This window comes from Dendropsophus ebraccatus, chromosome 12 (genome assembly GCF_027789765.1).
Source record: "Dendropsophus ebraccatus isolate aDenEbr1 chromosome 12, aDenEbr1.pat, whole genome shotgun sequence".
NCBI classification, from domain to species: Eukaryota; Metazoa; Chordata; class Amphibia; order Anura; family Hylidae; genus Dendropsophus; species Dendropsophus ebraccatus.
In genome coordinates, this window is record NC_091465.1 from 70,162,479 (window position 1) to 70,182,855 (window position 20,377).

A 20,377-nucleotide genomic window follows, 5' to 3' on the forward strand; every position below is an offset into this window, starting at 1 on the left:
CTTGCATTTTTCCACCTGCGTCACTAATTGTACTTTGCAATGACAGGCTGAATTTTTGCATAAAGTACACTACACCTATGTGAGTTAGGGCCCTATTACATGGAGCGATAATCGGAAAAACCAGCCCTATTCGGCTGATTATGGCTCCATGTAATAGAGACAACGATCAGTTGGCTTATTGATTCTTTAGGCCCAGACCTAAAGTTATCTGCTGCCTAATATTAGGGATGGTCCGAACCGAGTTCGTACGGAGTTCGTACAAACCCGAACCATCCGCATTGATTACCGCTGTCTGCCCGCTCCGTGCAGCGGGCGGATCCAGCGGGAGGAACGCCTGGAAAACTGGGATACAGCTATAGCCATAGACCGAACCCGAACCTTGGCGGGTTCGGACCATACCTACCTAATATGCATTGCTAAGTGTAATACCGATGTGTGAACGATGCATGACCTGTCCACGCTTCCAGTCTTTTCCTGTGCTCTGTTTCCTCCCCAATCCCGTGTGCTGCAGCTTCAGAGCGGCCTGTCTGAGCTGACAGGCCGCTTAGCCAATCACTAGCCCTTGTGGTCCCAGCCAATGATTGGCGGAGCAGCCTGTCAGCTCAGACAGGCCGCGCTGAAGCTGCAGCACATGTGATCGGGGAGGAAACAGAGTGCTGGAGAACACTGGGAAATGGACAGGTAATGAAATCTGGTCGGGCAAGGGCTGCATGAAAATCGCTAACTGTCCGTGCAGCTCTTACTAAACGATTATCGGACCGTGTAAAAGGCCCAGTAAACAAGCTCTGATCTAGTAGATCGGTGCTCTTTAACAGTGTTGATCGGGCTGCCATCTGCTTGTGTAATAGGACTCTAAGTAGTAAAGTCATAGAGACATGTAAAAAGGTTTCATCGCTCTGGATGTTCCGACCTGTACCGATCATGAGAACCAGTGGGAGGAGGACCGTGCTGCAGCCTGGTCTGCACCCCGCTCTGTGTCAGTGAAAAAAGTTGCGCTCTATAGACTTACATTAGGAGCCCAATTCATCAGAAAACACACAGACAGGAGAGAACCGCGATCTGAACCGGGTCTGAACACTCAAGGACATGTCAAAAGTTTTTTTTATGATGACAAGCACACTTTAAGACTATGCTTTCACTATGTACAAATCAATGTTCATGACCATTTATTCCGGCCATAGTTTTACAACAACGGTCGCGGTTTAGAATTAAACAATGGAACATAAATTATTAAATTAGCCTAATTATTTCATTGTTACATTGTACAGGAACGATTAAGGTTGGAGGTAAAACTAGCCATGAAAGTGGAAGCAAAGAAAGAAATGGAAAGATTGATATTAAGATAAAGGGAGGAAACAAGGAATCGTCCGAAGAAGACCACTCCAAAGAAAACAAAGGTAGCGTCATCTAAGTGCATTAATATTCAATTATTAAACTTAAAGGGAATGTGTCGGCAAGTAAAAAAATTTTTTGAAAGTGTTAAAAGTGAATTTGTTATTTTTTTTTGTTAATTTATATGTGTTTTTTATTTTTTTTACATGTAAGGAAATATGAAAAATTAACGATCGAATTTCCCATATTTCCCAGTGATGGCCACCAGGGGGAGCTCCAGCAGGAAACTGCTGGTAAAAGCAGCCTGAAATAGGGATGCTGAAAAAAAGAGGCAGTCCCTGCTCAGCTGCTGTGACATCATCACCTCCCCCCTCTTTTCACAAAAGAACAAAGAGGAGAAAGGTGATATTATGTGTACTGTTGGGCAGAGCCATTTTGTTGTTGTCTGCACAGCAGTACAGATACAAGAAGCATGTCCCTAGCCGATAATACACCTCAGCTGCTGCAGAACCTCCTAATACACCTCAACTCGCTGCAGAACCACATACAGCCGCCCATCCCCCGAATGCACATAGTATTGTTGTTACACTCATACAGATAACTCATTTCACACATTACACAGGTAGAGGGTATACATATACAGGAGAGTAAAGGCACCAGAGTATTGTTCTCTGGTGTCCGCTGTGTCACACATTACACAGATAGGGTGCGTGCACACTACGGAATTGCCGCGTATAACCCGCGGCGTATTCCGTTGCTCATCTCCGCACGCGGCGGATTCTGCATTCCGTCAAAAGAATTGACATGTCTATGGCACGGGCGGGGACGAGCGACGGAATACGCCGCGGGTTATACGCGGCATTTCCGTAGTGTGCACGCAGCCATAGATAGATAGAAAGATAGATAGGAGATAGATAGAGATGTGTGTGTGTATATATATATATATATATGTGTGTATGGCTATGTTCACATAACGTCATTTTGTAGTAAAGAACAGATGCTGATTGCAATTGCCTCAGTGTCCGTTCTTTACTGCAGGGGTGGCATTGCATTGAAGTCAATGCAATGTCGCCCGTTGTGTTGACATAGCGTTATTCTAACGCCCGATCTTTAGAACGGGTGTTAGAATAATGTTCCTGGACATTATTTCCGGACACTGTTCACTGAACAGCGTCTGGAAACATCAGCTGTTCACACAGCGCAATGTGCAGTACGGCCGCACATTGCACTGGAGTGAATGGCTAATTGATTTGCGGGCACAGCCACCAAATCAATTGTGAATAAAGAACGTTCCTGCATCTGATACGGATGCAACGGATGCTGTTGAACATAGTGTGAACGTAGCCTAGGGCCATGTTCACACTATGTATATATCCGGACGCATATTTTCACGGCCGGATATATACGTGTTAAACTCCGGCCGGAGATTTACGCTAGTTGCGGCCGGCTACATACGGACCGTACGTAGTCTACTTACGCTTCCCGAGCGGCATACGTAGTGATCTGACAGCGGTCTTTTACTTGGAAAGCTTCGCCTAGCCCCGGACACCACACAGAACCTTTTGAAACGGCAAAGAAGAGTGGAAAAAAGAAGAAATCACCACTACGTAAGGGACCGCATGTTACGCTACGCGCGTAAGTTACAGCATTTCCGTCCGGAAACAATGGTCTGGTTCATTTTTTATGTCGCCGTATACGATCCTGGCGTAAGTTCTTACGTAGTGTGAACTGTGCAGCCGGGATCAAATACTTTACATTGTACGCAAACTACGTAAGTCTCCGGCCGCTTATTCACGGAACACGCTACGGCTGGAAACTTACGTAGTGTGAACATAGCCTTAATGTGTGTATGGCTAGGTTCACAAAACGTCAATAAACGGCTGCCAAAAAACGGCCGTTTTTGCCACAATTTAACTGACTGCAATGGCAATGCATTGAAGTCAATGGGAGGACGGACGTCCAATGCACACACCGCATTGAAAAACGGCCGTGTGTGCATTGGACGTCCGTCCTCCCATTGACTTCAATGTATTGCCATTGCAGTCAAATTGCAGCAATAATGGCAGTTTCTTAGCGGCCGTTTATTGACGTTGTGTGAACGTAGCCTATATGTTTGTCTATATATATATATATATATATATATATATATATATATATATATATAAAGTAAGAATATAGGGCTGGACGGCACTGTGTGGCACTGTGGCTCAGGTGGGTGCTTCAACCTCAGTGGACGGACTCCAGGACCACCTTAGTAATGAAAGAAACCGAGAAGAGGCAGCACTCCAATATGTGGTGAAAAACGGAAGATAATTTATTCACCCATCAATGTGCAACGTTTCGATCTCCCAATGAGATCTTTTTCAAGCAAGATCTCATTGGGAGATCGAAACGTTGCACATTGATGGGTGAATAAATTATCTTCCGTTTTTCACCACATATTGGAGTGCTGCCTCTTCTCGGTTTCTATATATATATATATATATATATATATATATATATATATATATATGTGTGTGTGTGTATATGTACAGGCTATTGTTCGCTGGAAGAGGCTGGGGTGACGGGGGGAGGCTGGAAGAGGCTGGGGTGACGGGGGGAGGCTGGAAGAGGCTGGGGTGACAGGAGGGAGAAGCTGGAGGAGGCTGGGGTGACAGGGGAGGGGGAGGCTGTGGTGACAGGAGGGAGAGGCTGGGGTGACAAGAGGGAGAGGCTGGGGTGACAGGGGAGGTTGAGGCTGGGATGACAGGAGGGAGAGGCTGGAGGAGGCTGGGGTGACAGGAGGGAGAGGCTGGAGGAGGCTGGGATGACAGGAGGGAGAGGCTGGAGGAGGCTGGGGTGACAGGAGGGAGAGGCTGGGGTGACAGGAGGGAGAGGCTGGAGGAGGCTGGGATGACAGGAGGGAGAGGCTGGAGGAGGCTGGGGTGACAGGAGGGAGAGGCTGGGGTGACAGGAGGGAGAGGCTGGAGGAGGCTAGGATGACAGGAGGGAGAGGCTGGAGGAGGCTGGGGTGACAGGAGGGAGAGGCTGGGGTGACAGGAGGGAGAGGCTGGAGGAGGCTGGGATGACAGGAGGGAGAGGCTGGGGTGACAGGAGGGAGAGGCTGGAGGAGGCTGGGATGACAGGAGGGAGAGGCTGGAGGAGGCTGGGGTGACAGGAGGGAGAGGCTGGGGTGACAGGAGGGAGAGGCTGGGGTGACAGGAGGGAGAGGCTGGGGAAGGCTGGGATGACAGGAGGGAGAGGCTGGAGGAGGCTGGGGTGACAGGAGGGAGAGGCTGGAGGAGGCTGGGATGACAGGAGGGAGAGGCTGGAGGAGGCTGGGGTGACAGGAGGGAGAGGCTGGAGGAGGCTGGGGTGACAGGAGGGAGAGGCTGGGGTGACAGGAGGGAGAGGCTGGAGGAGGCTGGGATGACAGGAGGGAGAGGCTGGGGTGACAGGAGGGAGAGGCTGGAGGAGGCTGGGATGACAGGAGGGAGAGGCTGGAGGAGGCTGGGGTGACAGGAGGGAGAGGCTGGGGTGACAGGAGGGAGAGGCTGGAGGAGGCTGGGGTGACAGGAGGGAGAGGCTGGGGTGACAGGAGGGAGAGGCTGGAGAAGGCTGGGATGACAGGAGGGAGAGGCTGGAGGAGGCTGGGGTGACAGGAGGGAGAGGCTGGAGGAGGCTGGGATGACAGGAGGGAGAGGCTGGAGGAGGCTGGGGTGACAGGAGGGAGAGGCTGGAGGAGGCTGGGGTGACAGGAGGGAGAGGCTGGAGGAGGCTGGGGTGACAGAGGGAGAGGCTGGGGTGACAGGAGGGAGAGGCTGGAGGAGGCTGGGATGACAGGAGGGAGAGGCTGGGGTGACAGGAGGGAGAGGCTGGAGGAGGCTGGGATGACAGGAGGGAGAGGCTGGAGGAGGCTGGGGTGACAGGAGGGAGAGGCTGGAGGAGGCTGGGGTGACAGGAGGGAGAGGCTGGGGTGACAAGAGGGAGAGGCTGGGGTGACAGGGGAGGCTGAGGCGACAGGAGGGAGAGGCTGGAGGAGGCTGGGATGACAGGAGGGAGAGGCTGGAGGAGGCTGGGGTGACAGGAGGGAGAGGCTGGAGGAGGCTGGGATGACAGGAGGGAGAGGCTGGAGGAGGCTGGGGTGACAGGAGGGAGAGGCTGGAGGAGGCTGGGGTGACAGGAGGGAGAGGCTGGAGGAGGCTGGGGTGACAGGAGGGAGAGGCTGGGGTGACAGGAGGGAGAGGCTGGAGGAGGCTGGGATGACAGGAGGGAGAGGCTGGGGTGACAGGAGGGAGAGGCTGGAGGAGGCTGGGATGACAGGAGGGAGAGGCTGGAGGAGGCTGGGGTGACAGGAGGGAGAGGCTGGGGTGACAGGAGGGAGAGGCTGGAGGAGGCTGGGGTGACAGGAGGGAGAGGCTGGGGTGACAGGAGGGAGAGGCTGGAGAAGGCTGGGATGACAGGAGGGAGAGGCTGGAGGAGGCTGGGGTGACAGGAGGGAGAGGCTGGAGGAGGCTGGGATGACAGGAGGGAGAGGCTGGAGGAGGCTGGGGTGACAGGAGGGAGAGGCTGGAGGAGGCTGGGGTGACAGGAGGGAGAGGCTGGAGGAGGCTGGGGTGACAGAGGGAGAGGCTGGAGGAGGCTGGGATGACAGGAGGGAGAGGCTGGAGGAGGCTGGGATGACAGGAGGGAGAGGCTGGAGGAGGCTGGGGTGACAGGAGGGAGAGGCTGGGGTGACAGGAGGGAGAGGCTGGGGTGACAAGAGGGAGAGGCTGGGGTGACAGGGGAGGCTGAGGCGACAGGAGGGAGAGGCTGGAGGAGGCTGGGATGACAGGAGGGAGAGGCTGGAGGAGGCTGGGATGACAGGACGGAGAGGCTGGAGGAGGCTGGGGTGACAGGAGGGAGAGGCTGGGGTGACAGGAGGGAGAGGCTGGGGTGACAGGAGGGAGAGGCTGGAGAAGGCTGGGGTGACAGGGGAGGGGGAGGCTGGGGTGACAGGGGGAGCAACTGGTGGTGGTGGGGGCACGGATAGCAACCGGGGGGGGGGGGGGGGGGGGGGCACGAGGAGAAGGCAGGGCAGAGGCTCCCCAGTACAGTTAGAGGGCCGCGTTGAGCTTCCCCCCGATGACCGTTCAGCACACCGCCGGCGACGCCGCAGGCCAGGCAGGGGTGGTCTGGGTAGGACAGTCCCCCCCCGTACAGTCACCGGGCAGCTGTGAGCTTCGAGCACGGACAGGCTTTAATACCCCGTCCCGGAAGCTCACAGCTGCAGCCACTCTGTGCACGGACTTCTCTCCTGCTCTGCAACAATGATTTCACCGAGCAGGAGAGAAGTCAGTGCACCGAGGGGCTGCAGCTGTGAGCTTCCGGGACGGTGTATTACAGCCTGTCCGTGCTCGAAGCTCACAGCGGCCCGGTGACTGTACGGGGGGGGACTGTCCTACCCAGACCACCCCTGCCTGGCCTGCGGCGTCGCCGGCGGTGCGCTGAACGGTTGGTGGGGGGATGCGGGGGAGGGGGGGGGGGAGAGCTGCACAGTGTTCTCCAGCACACTCACTGTGCGGTCTCTCTCCTCCCCTCTCGTGCCTCTTGCTGGCCAGTGGCTTCACGAAAATGGCCCCACCACCCTGCCCCATGTACTTCAGCTGTGTACTGCGCATGTCTATGCACATGCGCAGTACACAGTGACGGAGCCTCCAGTGTGAGTGAACCAGACGGACTCCGTCGGTTCACTCCAATGTTCTGGAGGTGCCGTATAGTGTCTGTGTGTGTGTCGTGAAATTACGTCACACACAGACACTATAAACATGGCAGCCCCCTGTGCAGGCATCAAATTGATTAAAAAACACTCAAGCACCATGTAAAAAAAAAAAAAAAAAAATAGAACACACTTATTTTCTCTAAATACCTTTTATTAAAAAAAAATCAAAAATGTGACACTGTCCCTTTAAAGGATACAGGTATTATGCAAATGTATTAGTTGCTATCAACAACTAATTAGGGTTCCCTAGGAAAAATATATGATGAAGAAGAGGTCTGGAAAGTCAGGAAGAAGGGATAGGCTGTCATCCGGGGTAGAATAAATTATGCCATAGATTTGTCATAAATAAATTGCTGTCCACTTGACGACTGTCTTAATGAACTTTAGGCACCCAGGTTTCTGGTGGTGAGGAAGCTTAATCTGGTTGGGTTACAATAAAATGGTAGGGGAAGACCTATCCCACAGAGATAGAGATAAAGGTGGAGATTTATCAAACATGGTGTAAAGTGAAACTGGCTCAGTTGCCCCTAGCAACCAATCAGATTCCATGTTTCATTCCTCACAGATGCTTTGGAAAATGAAAGGTGGAATCTGAATGGTTGCTAGGGGCAACTGAGCCAGTTTCACTTTACACCATGTTGATAAATCTCCCCCAAAGTCTACTCAATACATTCATTACTGGTAGTAGGCTTTCCTGTGCATATCCTGCCTATCTCTTCCTCAGTTCTCCTGCCTCTTTCTTCCTACCTTATATGATATACAATAGATTCCGTACAACCAGTAACCTCCGCTTCGCTACACTCTATAAATAATGATTTATCATGATTTAGTCTAAATTTGAAGGCACCGGCTGAGATGATGGTGGCTTTTTAAGGTGGCCATACACATAAGAAAAAATTAGGTTGATGGCAGAACAATGATCTTTTCACCAACACATTTTTTAAATAAAAAAATAACAAGAAATCATGTATACTAGAGATGCAGCTAGTTACTTCAACTAGTATTACTAGTACTTTGCATTTTTTAAAGACTTCACATGTTTATTGTGGCCACCCTGGAGATTTCCAAAAAGATTGGTGTTGGGACATCACTAGAGATGAGCTAACCTGGAGCATGCTCGAGTCCATCCGAACCCGGACTTTCGGCATTTGATTAGCGGTGGCTGCTGAACTTGGATAAAGCCCTAAGGCTATGTGGAAAACATGGATATAGTATAGGCTGTATCCATGTTTTCCAGACAACCTTAGAGCTTTATCCAAGTTCAGCAGCCACAGCTAATCAAATACCGAACGTTCGGGTTCAGATGGACTCGAACCCGAACCCGGTTCGCTCATCTCTAGACATCACATAACTTTCCTGACATATATTATGTTATTAGATAACATTTTCAGGCTATGAGAGTTAAATTCTAATTCTTTTTAGCTTGGAAAGACATTTTTACCCTTGAATCTATTTCCATTTACCTCTCAAAGACCATGAAAAGTCATCTATTGAAGACATAGACTTGGACTTTGGCATTGTTCCCACTTATAGTCCTGAAAACACAATAGAACCGATGATCGTCCCCCAGACTGCGCAATTGTTGTTTCAAGATCCTAGTGCAAGGGTAACAGAAGGAGTAGAGAGTAAGTTGATTTGCTGAACAGACGCTGTGCCTAACCATTATCATTCATACTGTAAGTGTAGGTATTCCTTTAGGAGAAAAGAAAAAAAAAATGTATGAAAAAAAAAACTATAATACATCAGCAAGGAACATTTCATGATATTGGAAGGTGTATAAACTTCCATTCACAACCATTGCAAATGAAAATGAACACAATTTTTTGGGACATTTTCTTCTGTACATGTACCAAGTAGCATAAAAAACGTTCTGCCACACCTACCATGTTGATGCATTCTATCTATCTATCTATCTATCTATCTATCTATCTATCTATCTATCGTATGTATCTATTATCTATCTCCTATCTATCTATCTATCTATCTATCTATTATCTATCTATCTATCTCTCTATCTATCTATCTCCTATCTATCTATCTATCTATCTATCTATCTATCTATCTATCTATCTACTGTATCTATCTATTATCTATCATCTATCTATCTATCTATCTATCTATCTATCTACTGTATCTATCTATTATCTATCATCTATCTATCTATCTATCTATCTATCTATCTATCTATCTATCTCTCACTCACTCACTCACTCACTCACTCATATCTATCTATCTATCTATCTATCTATCTGTTATCTATCTATCTTCTATCTATCTATCTATCTATCTATCTATCTATCTATAAAGTAGTGATGATCAGCGGCACACCAAATAGCTTCAAAAACGTGGAGGTTTATTCAAAAGAACAAAACATTCATAAAGTGCAGCACAGCATAGCACGACGTTTCGGCGGGGTATCCGCCATTTTCAAGTGCCTTCACTTCTACTGCTTATCTATCTATCTATCTATCTATCTATCTATCTATCTATCTATCTCTCACTCATATCTATCTATCTATCTATCTCCTATCTATCTATCTATCTCCTATCTGTCTATCTATCTATCTATCTATCTATCTATCTATCTATCTATCTATCTATCTATCTCCTATCTATCTATCTATCTATCTATCTCTCACTCATATCTATCTATCTATCTATCTATCTATCTATCTATCTATCTATCTATCTCCTATCTGTCTATCTATCTATCTATCTATCTCTCACTCATATCTATCTATCTATCTATCTATCTATCTATCTATCTATCTATCTATCTATCTATCTATCTATCCCCTATCTATCTACTATCTATCTATCTATCTATCTATCTCCTATCTATCTATCTATCTATCTATCTATCTGCTTCTCACATATCTATTTAAAATACATTTTAACAATATGTATTTGTGTGTAAAGTGTATTTATCTACTCTTAGGACAAAAGCCGGCTTTATAGTTCACATATTTGCTTTTATTGTTTTATTTAGCAGAGGAACCTGAGCCTGAAGGGCCGAAAATCCCCTCTGAGCCAGAGGAGCCTGAGGAACCAGTGATAAGCCCTGAGCCAAAGCAACCCGAGGAGCCAGTGATAATCCCTGAGCCTGAGCAGCCTGAGGAACCAGTGATAAGCCCTGAGCCTGAGCAGCCTGAGGAACCAGTGATAAGCCCTGAGCCTGAGCAGCCTGAGGAACCAGTGATAAGCCCTGAGCCTGAGCAGCCTGAGGAACCAGTGATAATCCCTGAACCTGAGCAGCCTGAGGAACCAGTGATACTCCCTGAGCCTGAGCAGCCTGAGGAACCAGTGATAATCCCTGAACCTGAGCAGCCTGAGGAACCAGTGATAAGCCCTGAGCCTGAGCAGCCTGAGGAACCAGTGATAAGCCCTGAACCTAAGCAGCCTGAGGAACCAGTGATAATCCCTGAGCCTGAGCAGCCTGAGGAACCAGTGATACTCCCTGAACCTAAGCAGCCTGAGGAACCAGTGATACTCCCTGAGCCTGAGCAGCCTGAGGAACCAGTGATAATCCCTGAGCCTGAGCAGCCTGAGGAACCAGTGATAAGCCCTGAGCCTGAGCAGCCTGAGGAACCAGTGATAAGCCCTGAGCCTGAGCAGCCTGAGGAACCAGTGATACTCCCTGAGCCTGAGCAGCCTGAGGAACCAGTGATACTCCCTGAACCTAAGCAGCCTGAGGAACCAGTGATAATCCCTGAGCCTGAGCAACCCGAGGAACCAGTGATAAGCCCTGAGCCTGAGCAACCCGAGGAACCAGTGATAAGCCCTGAGCCTGAGCAGCCTCAGGAACCAGTGATAATCCCTGAGCCTGAGCAGCCTCAGGAACCAGTGATAAGCCCTGAGCCTGAGCAGCCTCAGGAACCAGTGATAAGCCCTGAGCCTGAGCAGCCTGAGGAACCAGTGATAAGCCCTGAGCCTGAGCAGCCTGAGGAACCAGTGATAAGCCCTGAACCTAAGCAACCTGAGGAACCAGTGATACTCCCTGAGCCTGAGCAGCCTGAGGAACCAGTGATACTCCCTGAGCCTGAGCAACCCGAGGAACCAGTGATAAGCCCTGAGCCTGAGCAGCCTGAGGAACCAGTGATAATCCCTGAACCTGAGCAGCCTGAGGAACCAGTGATAATCCCTGAGCCTGAGCAGCCTGAGGAACCAGTAATACTCCCTGAACCTGAGAAGCCTGAGGAACCAGTGATAAACCCTGAACCTAAGCAGCCTGAGGAACCAGTGATAATCCCTGAACCTGAGCAGCCTGAGGAACCAGTGATACTCCCTGAGCCTGAGCAGCCTGAGGAACCAGTGATAAGCCCTGAACCCGAACCATCTGAACCTAAAAAATCTTGCACATTCAACAAAGATTCTGTGCCTCATGGAAAAACCATAGAACTTAACTGTGTTTCCTGGTACGTTAAATTCTCTTCACTTTATTTTATGTATGTAAACTTCTTATCAGAAAAATATAATAATAATCTCTTCCCATAGTTACAAATAGTTCAGCTGCATTTAACCCATAGCTGCACCAGGACGTTACTGAACGTCCTGGTGCCGCTATGGGAGTTCAGAGGGGGGTCGCGCGGCGGGCATGGTCCGATCGCCGTGCCGGCTAATTAAGTACTTAGAAGCAGCTGTCAAAGTTGACAGCTGCTTCTAAATACTTGGTAATCGTCATACCTGGTGGTCTAGTGGGGGGATTGCCCCCCCCCCCGCAGAGCGATTATGGGGGGGCGATCCCCGCATCCATCCCGGGCCGGGGTCTGCGCCGTAATGGCGCTGATCCCGGCTCGGCATTCTATTGCTTTCGGCTGATAGCAATAGAACACTGATCTCATGGATTCATGCAGTATAAGGCTATGTTCACACTACGAAAGCTTCCGGCCGTAGTGCGCTCTGTGAATATGCGGCCGGAAACTTACATAATTAGCGTACAATGCAAAGTATACGATCCCGGCCGCACAGTTCACACTTCGTACGAATGTACGCCGGGATCGTATACGGCGCCGTAAGAAATGAACCAGACCATTGTTTTAGCCGGAAGGCTTGTAACTTACGCCCGTAGCGTATCCCGCGGCTCCGTACGAAGTGGTGATTTCTTCATTTGTCCGCTCTTCTATGCCGATCCAAAAGGTTCTGTGGGGAGTCCGGGGCTAGGTGAAGATTTCCAAGTGAAAGACCGCTGTCAGATCGCTTCGTAGGGGGCTCAGGAAGCGTAAGTAGACTACGGGCGTACGTTCGCAATGCGTACGCATTGCGTACACACTGCGTACGCATCCGCCCGCACATCGAATATTCGCACGCCCGTTGTTTTAGCCGTACATGTACGGCGCCGTACGAAATGCATACGGATTCGTACGTAGTGTGAACATAGCCTCACTGTACTGCATGGATCTCTATGAGAAATCAGAGTGCATATACTAGAAGTCCCCCAGGGGGAATAACCCTAACCCCAGGGGGAATAACTGTAACCCCAGGGGGGCTTCTAGTATATGTGTAAAGTAAAAGAAAATTTTATTTTTAATAACACAAAATCCCCTCCCCTAATAAAAGTGTGAATCACCCCCCTTTTCCCAGGTTATAAATAAAAGTAAATAAATAAAGAAATAAATAAACATGTTTGCTATCGCCGCGTGCGTAATCGCCCGAACTATTAATTAATCACATTCCTGATCTCGCACGGTAAAGGGCGTAAGCGTAAAAAAATTCCAAAGTGCAAAATTGCGCATTTTTGGTCGCATCAAATCCAGAATAATTGTAATAAAAAGCGATCAAAAAGTCGTATATGCGCAATCAAGGTACCGATAGAAAGATCACATCATGGTGCAAAAACTAACACCTGACACAGCCCCATAGACCAAAGGATAAATGCGCTATAAGCCTGGGAATGGAGCGATTTTAAGGAACATATATTTTCTTTAAAAGGTTTTAATTTTTTACAAGCCATCAAATCAAATAAAAGTTATACAAGTTACATATCGTTGTAATCGTAACAACTTAAGGAAAATATATAACAAGTCAGTTTTACCCTAGGGCGAACGGAGTAAAAACAACCCCCCCCCCCCCCCGCCAAATAAATAAAAATCATTTTTTTTTTCAATTTCACCACACATATAATTTTTTTCTGGTTTCCTGGCACATTTTAGGCAAAAATTACATCTGCCATAGCAAAGTACAATTAGTTGCGCAAGAAATAAGGGCTTATTTGGGTCTCTAGGTGGAAAAATGCAGGCGCTATGGCCTTATATACACGAGGAGAAAAAAACGAAAGTGCAAAAATGAAAACTGGCTGTGTCCCCTAAGGGTTAATCAGGGAGTATATGATATGGTATTATCACTGACTCAGTGTCTCTTATGGTTCTCTATCACATATGGCTTCATTGTTCTAAACATATTAGGTATAGACCAAAAATAACAAAACAACAAAAAAACAACAACAACAAATGATAGTCCACTAGCTTGTTCCCCATACATTATGGACCAGCAGTGTCCTCTGGTTGTGATTCTTAAAGGACATCATAAATGATTACCCCCCCTCTCCTTAGGATACCCTTCGATGCAAAAGTTGTGGATTTTGTGAAACAGTGTGACTTCTATGTGGTGTATTTGTAAATTACTATGAAATGTTATTACATTCAGTTGAAGTCATTGTAAGCTACAGTTTATGATGTTTTAACTTTCTAGTACCTGCAATGATGGTGCCCTGACCTGTGTGAAAAATCTGAACTGCCCAGGTAATTTTATTATTTGTCACGCATTTCAGTTATAGACATTGGGGGAGATTTATCAAACATGGTGTAAAGTGAAACTGGCTCAGTTGCCCCTAGCAACCAATCAGATTCCACCTTTCATTTTCCAAAGAGTCTGTGAGGAATAAAAGGTGGAATCTGATTGGTTGCTAGGGGCAACTGAGCCAGTTTCACTTTACACCATGTTTGATAAATCTCCCACATTGTCTTTTTTAATTAAATTAACGGCCGTTATTTGATACTCAAAATAACGGCCGTTGTTTTCAGTCTTTGATGATTTCTATTGAAGTCTATGGAAACAACAGCCATTAGTTTACACAATGCATACAATAATGCTGTTGTTTACATCGGCTGTCAAATTAAAGAGACTCTGTCAGTAGGATTATGCTGTCCTATCTAGGGATAGCATAAACTAGTGACAGAGAAGCTGAGCAGAATGATGTATCACTTACATAGTTCTGTGCAGCTGATCCAGAGATATCCTCCTGAATAACATGGACAATAAGTAGTCCTCTCCATTATGTGCATGTGCTTAGTAGTCCTAGATATTCATGAGAAGCAGAAAATTCCGCCCACCAGCTGCTGATTGGCAGTTATGTATCCATGCTGTGTATAGGCAGTCAACTGGCGAGTGGTGTGGCAAGAATCCCATTCTCTTGCATATTAGGAGAACGACTGAACAGAATTAAACGAGTAATACACCAACCTGCTCAGCATTTCCGTCACTAGTGTATGCTGTCTTCATTTAAGGCAGCATAAACCTAGTGACAGATTCCCTTTAATAATCAGGACATTTGTTGGCGGCCGTTATTTAGCGAACAACAGTCATTATTTGAAGTTCTTCACATACAGTTTTTTTTTAGACGTCCTTTTGCCATTTTTTTCAACAAAATTCAATGGACCTTTAATAATAGCCACACCCAAAAGGGTGTTGAACTTGGCCATCATTCAACCTAAACTTAAATTATGTACGGCAAAGTATGTAAAACGACGTCTGTTATTTGTTAAAAAAAAACAAAAAAAACAATGGCCGTTAGTTTAAATATCAAATAATGGCCGTGAATTCTGTGAACAAAGCTATAAAGTTTCTTCATTCTATCAAGTAGTATCATTGTGATATAATATTTAGGCAAAGTAACAGCTTAAACATCTAATAAGATGTTGTGGGAACATAGCCCTACAGAGCATCATTGTGATATATATATTTTACAATCTATGATGTTTTGTGCATTCTGCATTGCAGGGATCTGTTCAGTAACTGGTTACCAGATGATTCGCACTTTTGATGGGACTCTGTATGAAACTCCTGGCGATTGTAATTACATTTTGGTCAAGACAACCGCCTTCACGATCAGCCTGAACAATAAACTCTGTTCTGAGCTGCACGGTGGCAAATATGTAGGTATCCCATTCCCATGATGTGGAAGACAAGAGCCTACATTTATTTAGAATTTTTGGTTCCTTAATCCTTTATTTTTTCTTTAATTTTCTACTTTAGGATGAACATGCAGTTTGCATTGAATCCGTGGAAATCTACATCCCATCACAGGCCAAGCTAATGCTTCATCATGATGGAAAAATCACGTCGGATGGGGAAACAGATATTCCGTATTCTATATTAAGTATGTGAATATAACCATATGCAGTCTTGTTAAAGTGTCACTTTTTTTGGAGAAAACAATAGTACAGGCGATTTTAAGAAGCTTTGTATTTGGGTGAAAAAGCAGTTTGAAGCCCCCCCCCCCCTGTCTTCATGGTTCTCTTATGGAGAGGGGAGGTGAGGAGGGAGATGAGGCACCAAAACAGGACAACAAAGAGTTAAATTACAGCTACATCACCGGGCTATCTCCTCTGAAGTCAGCACTGACCTCTCTGACCTCTGAATACCGGCTTTCTCACAGCTCCCACTGTGTAATCTTTTGTTCTCTGCTGGTGACTAATCTCCCTCCTCTTCTCTCCATAGAACAGACAGGGCTCGAGTGATGTAAAAGAGTCAAGATTTCCTGATAATGAGCAGTGGATGAGAGAGAGAAGGGGGGGGGGGACCTGGGGAAAGTCTTTTTGATTGCAGATAATGGCATATTTACCTAATAAACCCAATTACAAAGTTTCTTAAAAGTGCATCAAGCCTCATATTTCTACCGTTACTTTGACGACAATAATAATATATGAATTTTCTCTCTTTCCAGATACTCTTACTATTTTAAGAAGTTCCTCCACCTTCCTGGATGTGGCAAGCCCATTGTTCAACGTGCAGTATGACTCTGCTCTTAACCGCCTATACGTCATCATTGAGGCCATCAACAAGGGCTCAACCAGTGGCTTGTGCGGTACCTATAATGACAATCGTAATGATGATTACAAGTAAGTTGGTTTCCCAGTGCCCATTTATTAATGTCTTAAGGCCCTATTACACCAAGCGATTATCGGCCATATTCGGCTGATTACTGGTGTAATAGCTACTGTTAAAAGGCAACAAGATCCTTTTCTTTCAACATGTTGAAATTTTTCGTAACAATAACGACGGTCTGCTGGCCAGTCGCTCTGTGTGATAGGAGTGGCGGCAGCAGACTGCCGCTATCTTTTATGGGCTCCCCAGCCCAGCCCCTCCCACAGCTCCCCATGTTCCACTTACTGTCTGTGCTTGTAATAGCGCTGGCAGCAAGCAAGGAACAAGGAGCAAGCAAGTGCTGATGTGACTGGTGGGCGCTCGCTTGCTCCTCCTGATCGGCCTGTGTAATAGGGCCTTTACTCTATTATGCATGAGAAAGTGAAAGTGTTGTCCAGTTTAGAAAACTAATTTTCTATCAGGTTATGAAAGCACTTTAGGGCTATGTTCACACTACGTAAAAGTACGGCAGTTGTTGCCGATTGCAACAACGGCCGTACTTTGTGTGGAGGGGAACATAGCCTTATTTTCAATGGGATCCCGGCCGGAGCGTATACACATCGTATATTCTCTGGCCGGGATCTCATGCGGCGCCGCAAATAACTGACATGTCAGTTTTCTGCGGCAGCAATTCAATGAATTGCGGCCGTAGGAAACCCTGTCAGTTCACACAGTGAAGCGAGCGGCTCCGGCCGCTCACTTCATAGTGTGCTGTGGGAATCTCTGATGCGGACGCGCACTGATGCGCCCACATCAGAGCTCTGCGGCCGGAAAGATCATCCGGCCGGTACTTAAGTCACGGAACGGCCGGTCTCTATACGGTGTGTGAACATAGCCTAGAGGTGGAAGTCAAGTACTTAAACTGGAGAATTCTTGGTCAAAATTCACATACTTGGTCAAAATTCACAAACCATGGGGAAGCTTTGGCTTTCCAGCTGTTGCGAAACACCAATTCCCATCATGCTTGGGCAACTAATAATTTTGCAACAGCTGGAGGACTGAAGGATCCCCATCTATGTGTTAAAGTCTATAGAAAAGAAGCCATCCATGTACACACTAGAGATGAGCGGACTTTTCCGATTTCTGGTTCGTGAGAACCAGAACGATCGGCGTCGGATTCCCGCTGTCTGCTCGCTCCATGCAGCGGGTGGATACCTCCTAAGGAACGCCTGGAAAACTGGGATACAACCAATGCCAATGGCTGTATCCCATTTTTCCAGGCGTTCCTTAGGAGGTATCCACCCGCTGCAGGAACGAGCAGACAGCGGGAATCCGACGCCGATCGTTCTGGTTCTCACGAACCAGAAATCGGAAAAGTCCGCTCATTTCTAGTACACACCTTGTATATAAACAAATATATTTATTTTCTTTGCTTTGCAGGAGCTCAAATGATATGACGGAGACGGTCTCCAGCTTTTTCAGCAAATCCTGGAAGACACAACCTTCCTGTTCTGAACATGACATAAAACAAGAAGACAAAGGTAACTATAATATTAATAGTTTTAGTACTTATAGCCAGTAAGGGCCTACGTTTAGCTGTATATGCTGAATGTATCCATAGACACACATCCTTTGTAGGAAGATAACAACAAGCATGTCACTGCTTGCTTACATGAATTTGACTCATTTCTTTTTGTTCTCTATCAGATAAAAAAGTATCTGCTGATCTGCTCTGCTCTGATGCTTTGGACAACTCCATCTTTGAAGACTGCGTTCTTCTGATTGACTCCCACTCCTACAAGGTCTCTTGCGCCAACAGTGTCTACAACAATGAGGAGAATGGACTCTGTGCAGCTTTGGCCGACTATGCTTATCGTTGTGCCCAGGCAGGAGTATTTGCTGCAGTCAGTTCTTCGTTCTCAGACTGCAGTAAGTTTTTTTTTTTTTTTTGATAAATTAAATTCGCAACATATTCAGTAGAGACATTGGAGGATCTTCTTACTGCAATCATGTCAGTTTTCTGGCACTGCAATATCATTATAATAAATGGCGTTTCCACCCTGGATAGTCAGTCCATCAGGCTTCTCTTTAACTTGTTTAAAGGGGTAGTTCAAAAAAAATTCTTTTAAATCAGCTGGTACCAGAAAGTGCCAGAGATTTGTTATTTACTTCTATTAAAATATTTCAAGTCTTCCAGTACTTATCAGCTGCTGTATGTCCTGCAGGAAGTGGTGTATTCTTTCCTGTCTGAGACAGTGCTCTCTCCTGCCACATCTGTCCATGTCAGGAGAGGTTTTCTATGTTCTGTCTGCTACTGCTCTGGACAGTTCCTGACATGGACAGAGGTGGCAGCAGAGAGCACTGTGTCAGACTGGAAAAAAATCCACCACTTCCTGTAGGACATACAGCAGCTGATAAGTACTTGAAGACTTGAGATTTTTTTAATAAAACTAAATTACAAATCTCTGGCACTTTCTGGCACCAGTTGATATGAAATATTTTTTTTTCTGAACTATCCCTTTACTGAATGGGCCAAACTCTGTATATCCTTATATAGACATAGACCATCTTTTTCTATTTCACATATAGCTCCATCTTGTGAAGGGGATATGGTTCTTGCTACAGAAGAGGAATTTTCACAACAAGATTGTGCTGAATTTACAACTGAGCTCCTGAAAATTAAACCTTCTATCCAACTGAATGAAGCTTGTATCTGCCCACCTGACCTCTACTATGATGCTTCCCAAAATACATGTGTAAAGGGGTAAGAACACATTGATGTTTTTTTGCCTTATGTTTTATTTATTGCCTTATATTTTGGATCTAGATGTCTTTACATTCTACTCATTACTCATTACTTTCTACAATTCATGCTACTACTCATACATCAATGCAACCACTAACCTAAAACGTGATACAACCAATACATCTCATGAACACAAAGAATAACCTAAAACTTTATACAAGTAAATTTCATGAGCACAACCACTGACCTAAATCTTGATATACCCAATACATCTCATAAACACAACCACTAACCTAAAACTTAATAAATTTCATAAACACAACCACTAACCTCAAACATAATATATCTCATAAACACAACCACTAACCTCAAACATAATATATCTCATAAACACAACCACTAACCTCAAACGTAATATATCTCATAAATGCCACCACTAACCTAAAACCTAATACATCTCATAAACACAACCACTAACCTAAAACTTAATAAATTTCATAAACACAACCACTAACCCTAAATTCACACGGGCGTCTCGCACAAGAAATCCGCAGCTAATCCGCAGCTGATCCGCAATACACATATTATTCTTATTATTATTAATACAAGTATTGTGGATTAGCTGCGGATTTCTTATGCGAGACGCCCGTGTGAATTTACCCTTAAACTTAACACATCTCATAAACACAACCACTAACCTAAAACTTAAAGGGGTTGTTCACCATTTTTTTTTTCTCTTTTGAATCAACAGGTCCCAGAAAGTGCCATAGATTTGTAATTGACTTCTATTAAAACATCTCAGGTCTTCCATTACTTAGCTGCTGTATGTCCTGCAGGAATTTATGTATTTTTTCCAGTCTGGAGAGCAGGAGAGGTTTTCTATGAGGATTTGCTACTGCTCTGGGCAGTTCCTGACACGGACAGAGGTGGCAGCAGAGAGCACTGTGTCAGATTGGAAAGAATAGATCATGTCCTGCAGGACATAAAGCAGCTGATAAGTACTGGAAGACTCGCAATTTTTAATAGAAGTAATTTACAAATCTCTGGCACTTTCTGGCAGCAGTTGATTGGAAAGAAAAAAAAAATGTGGTGAAAAAACCCTTTAATACATCTTATGAACGCAACCACTAACCTAAAACTTGATACATAACATTCTATTACATTCAAATATACATTTATTTGTATTGTTTGTAATCATTCCACCATTTCTCTCTTCCAGAGACGAATGTCCTTGCTACATCAATAACCGCGTGTACAAGTTAGGAGAGACTATAACTCAAGCCAATGGACAAACATGGTGAGGAATATATATACTACACACTTCTATGGTCATGTGAGTAGTTGGGGTAAAAGTAGAGTAGTGCAACATAGATAATATATGAAGTATGACTCTTATACAGTATGTGGATAATACAGCCAGTCAGATGATAACAATGGATACTTGATCATATACAGTATATCAGCAGAACTTTCATAGG

The 20,377-nt window shown here is 45.9% G+C and overlaps 1 protein-coding gene across 1 annotated transcript in view; it reads left to right on the forward strand.

Annotated features, from left to right (window-relative positions):
* Positions 1-20,377, forward strand: part of LOC138768744 (uncharacterized) — a 103,799-nt gene that overhangs the window by 24,759 nt on the left and 58,663 nt on the right. The window contains exons 31-40 of the mRNA XM_069946698.1: positions 1,269-1,397; positions 10,062-11,487; positions 13,760-13,809; positions 15,068-15,205; positions 15,321-15,446; positions 16,014-16,188; positions 17,594-17,694; positions 17,861-18,082; positions 18,743-18,917; positions 20,119-20,196. Coding sequence (XP_069802799.1) covers positions 1,269-1,397; positions 10,062-11,487; positions 13,760-13,809; positions 15,068-15,205; positions 15,321-15,446; positions 16,014-16,188; positions 17,594-17,694; positions 17,861-18,082; positions 18,743-18,917; positions 20,119-20,196 — 2,620 coding nt within the window. The remainder of the gene's footprint in view (positions 1-1,268; positions 1,398-10,061; positions 11,488-13,759; positions 13,810-15,067; positions 15,206-15,320; positions 15,447-16,013; positions 16,189-17,593; positions 17,695-17,860; positions 18,083-18,742; positions 18,918-20,118; positions 20,197-20,377) is intronic.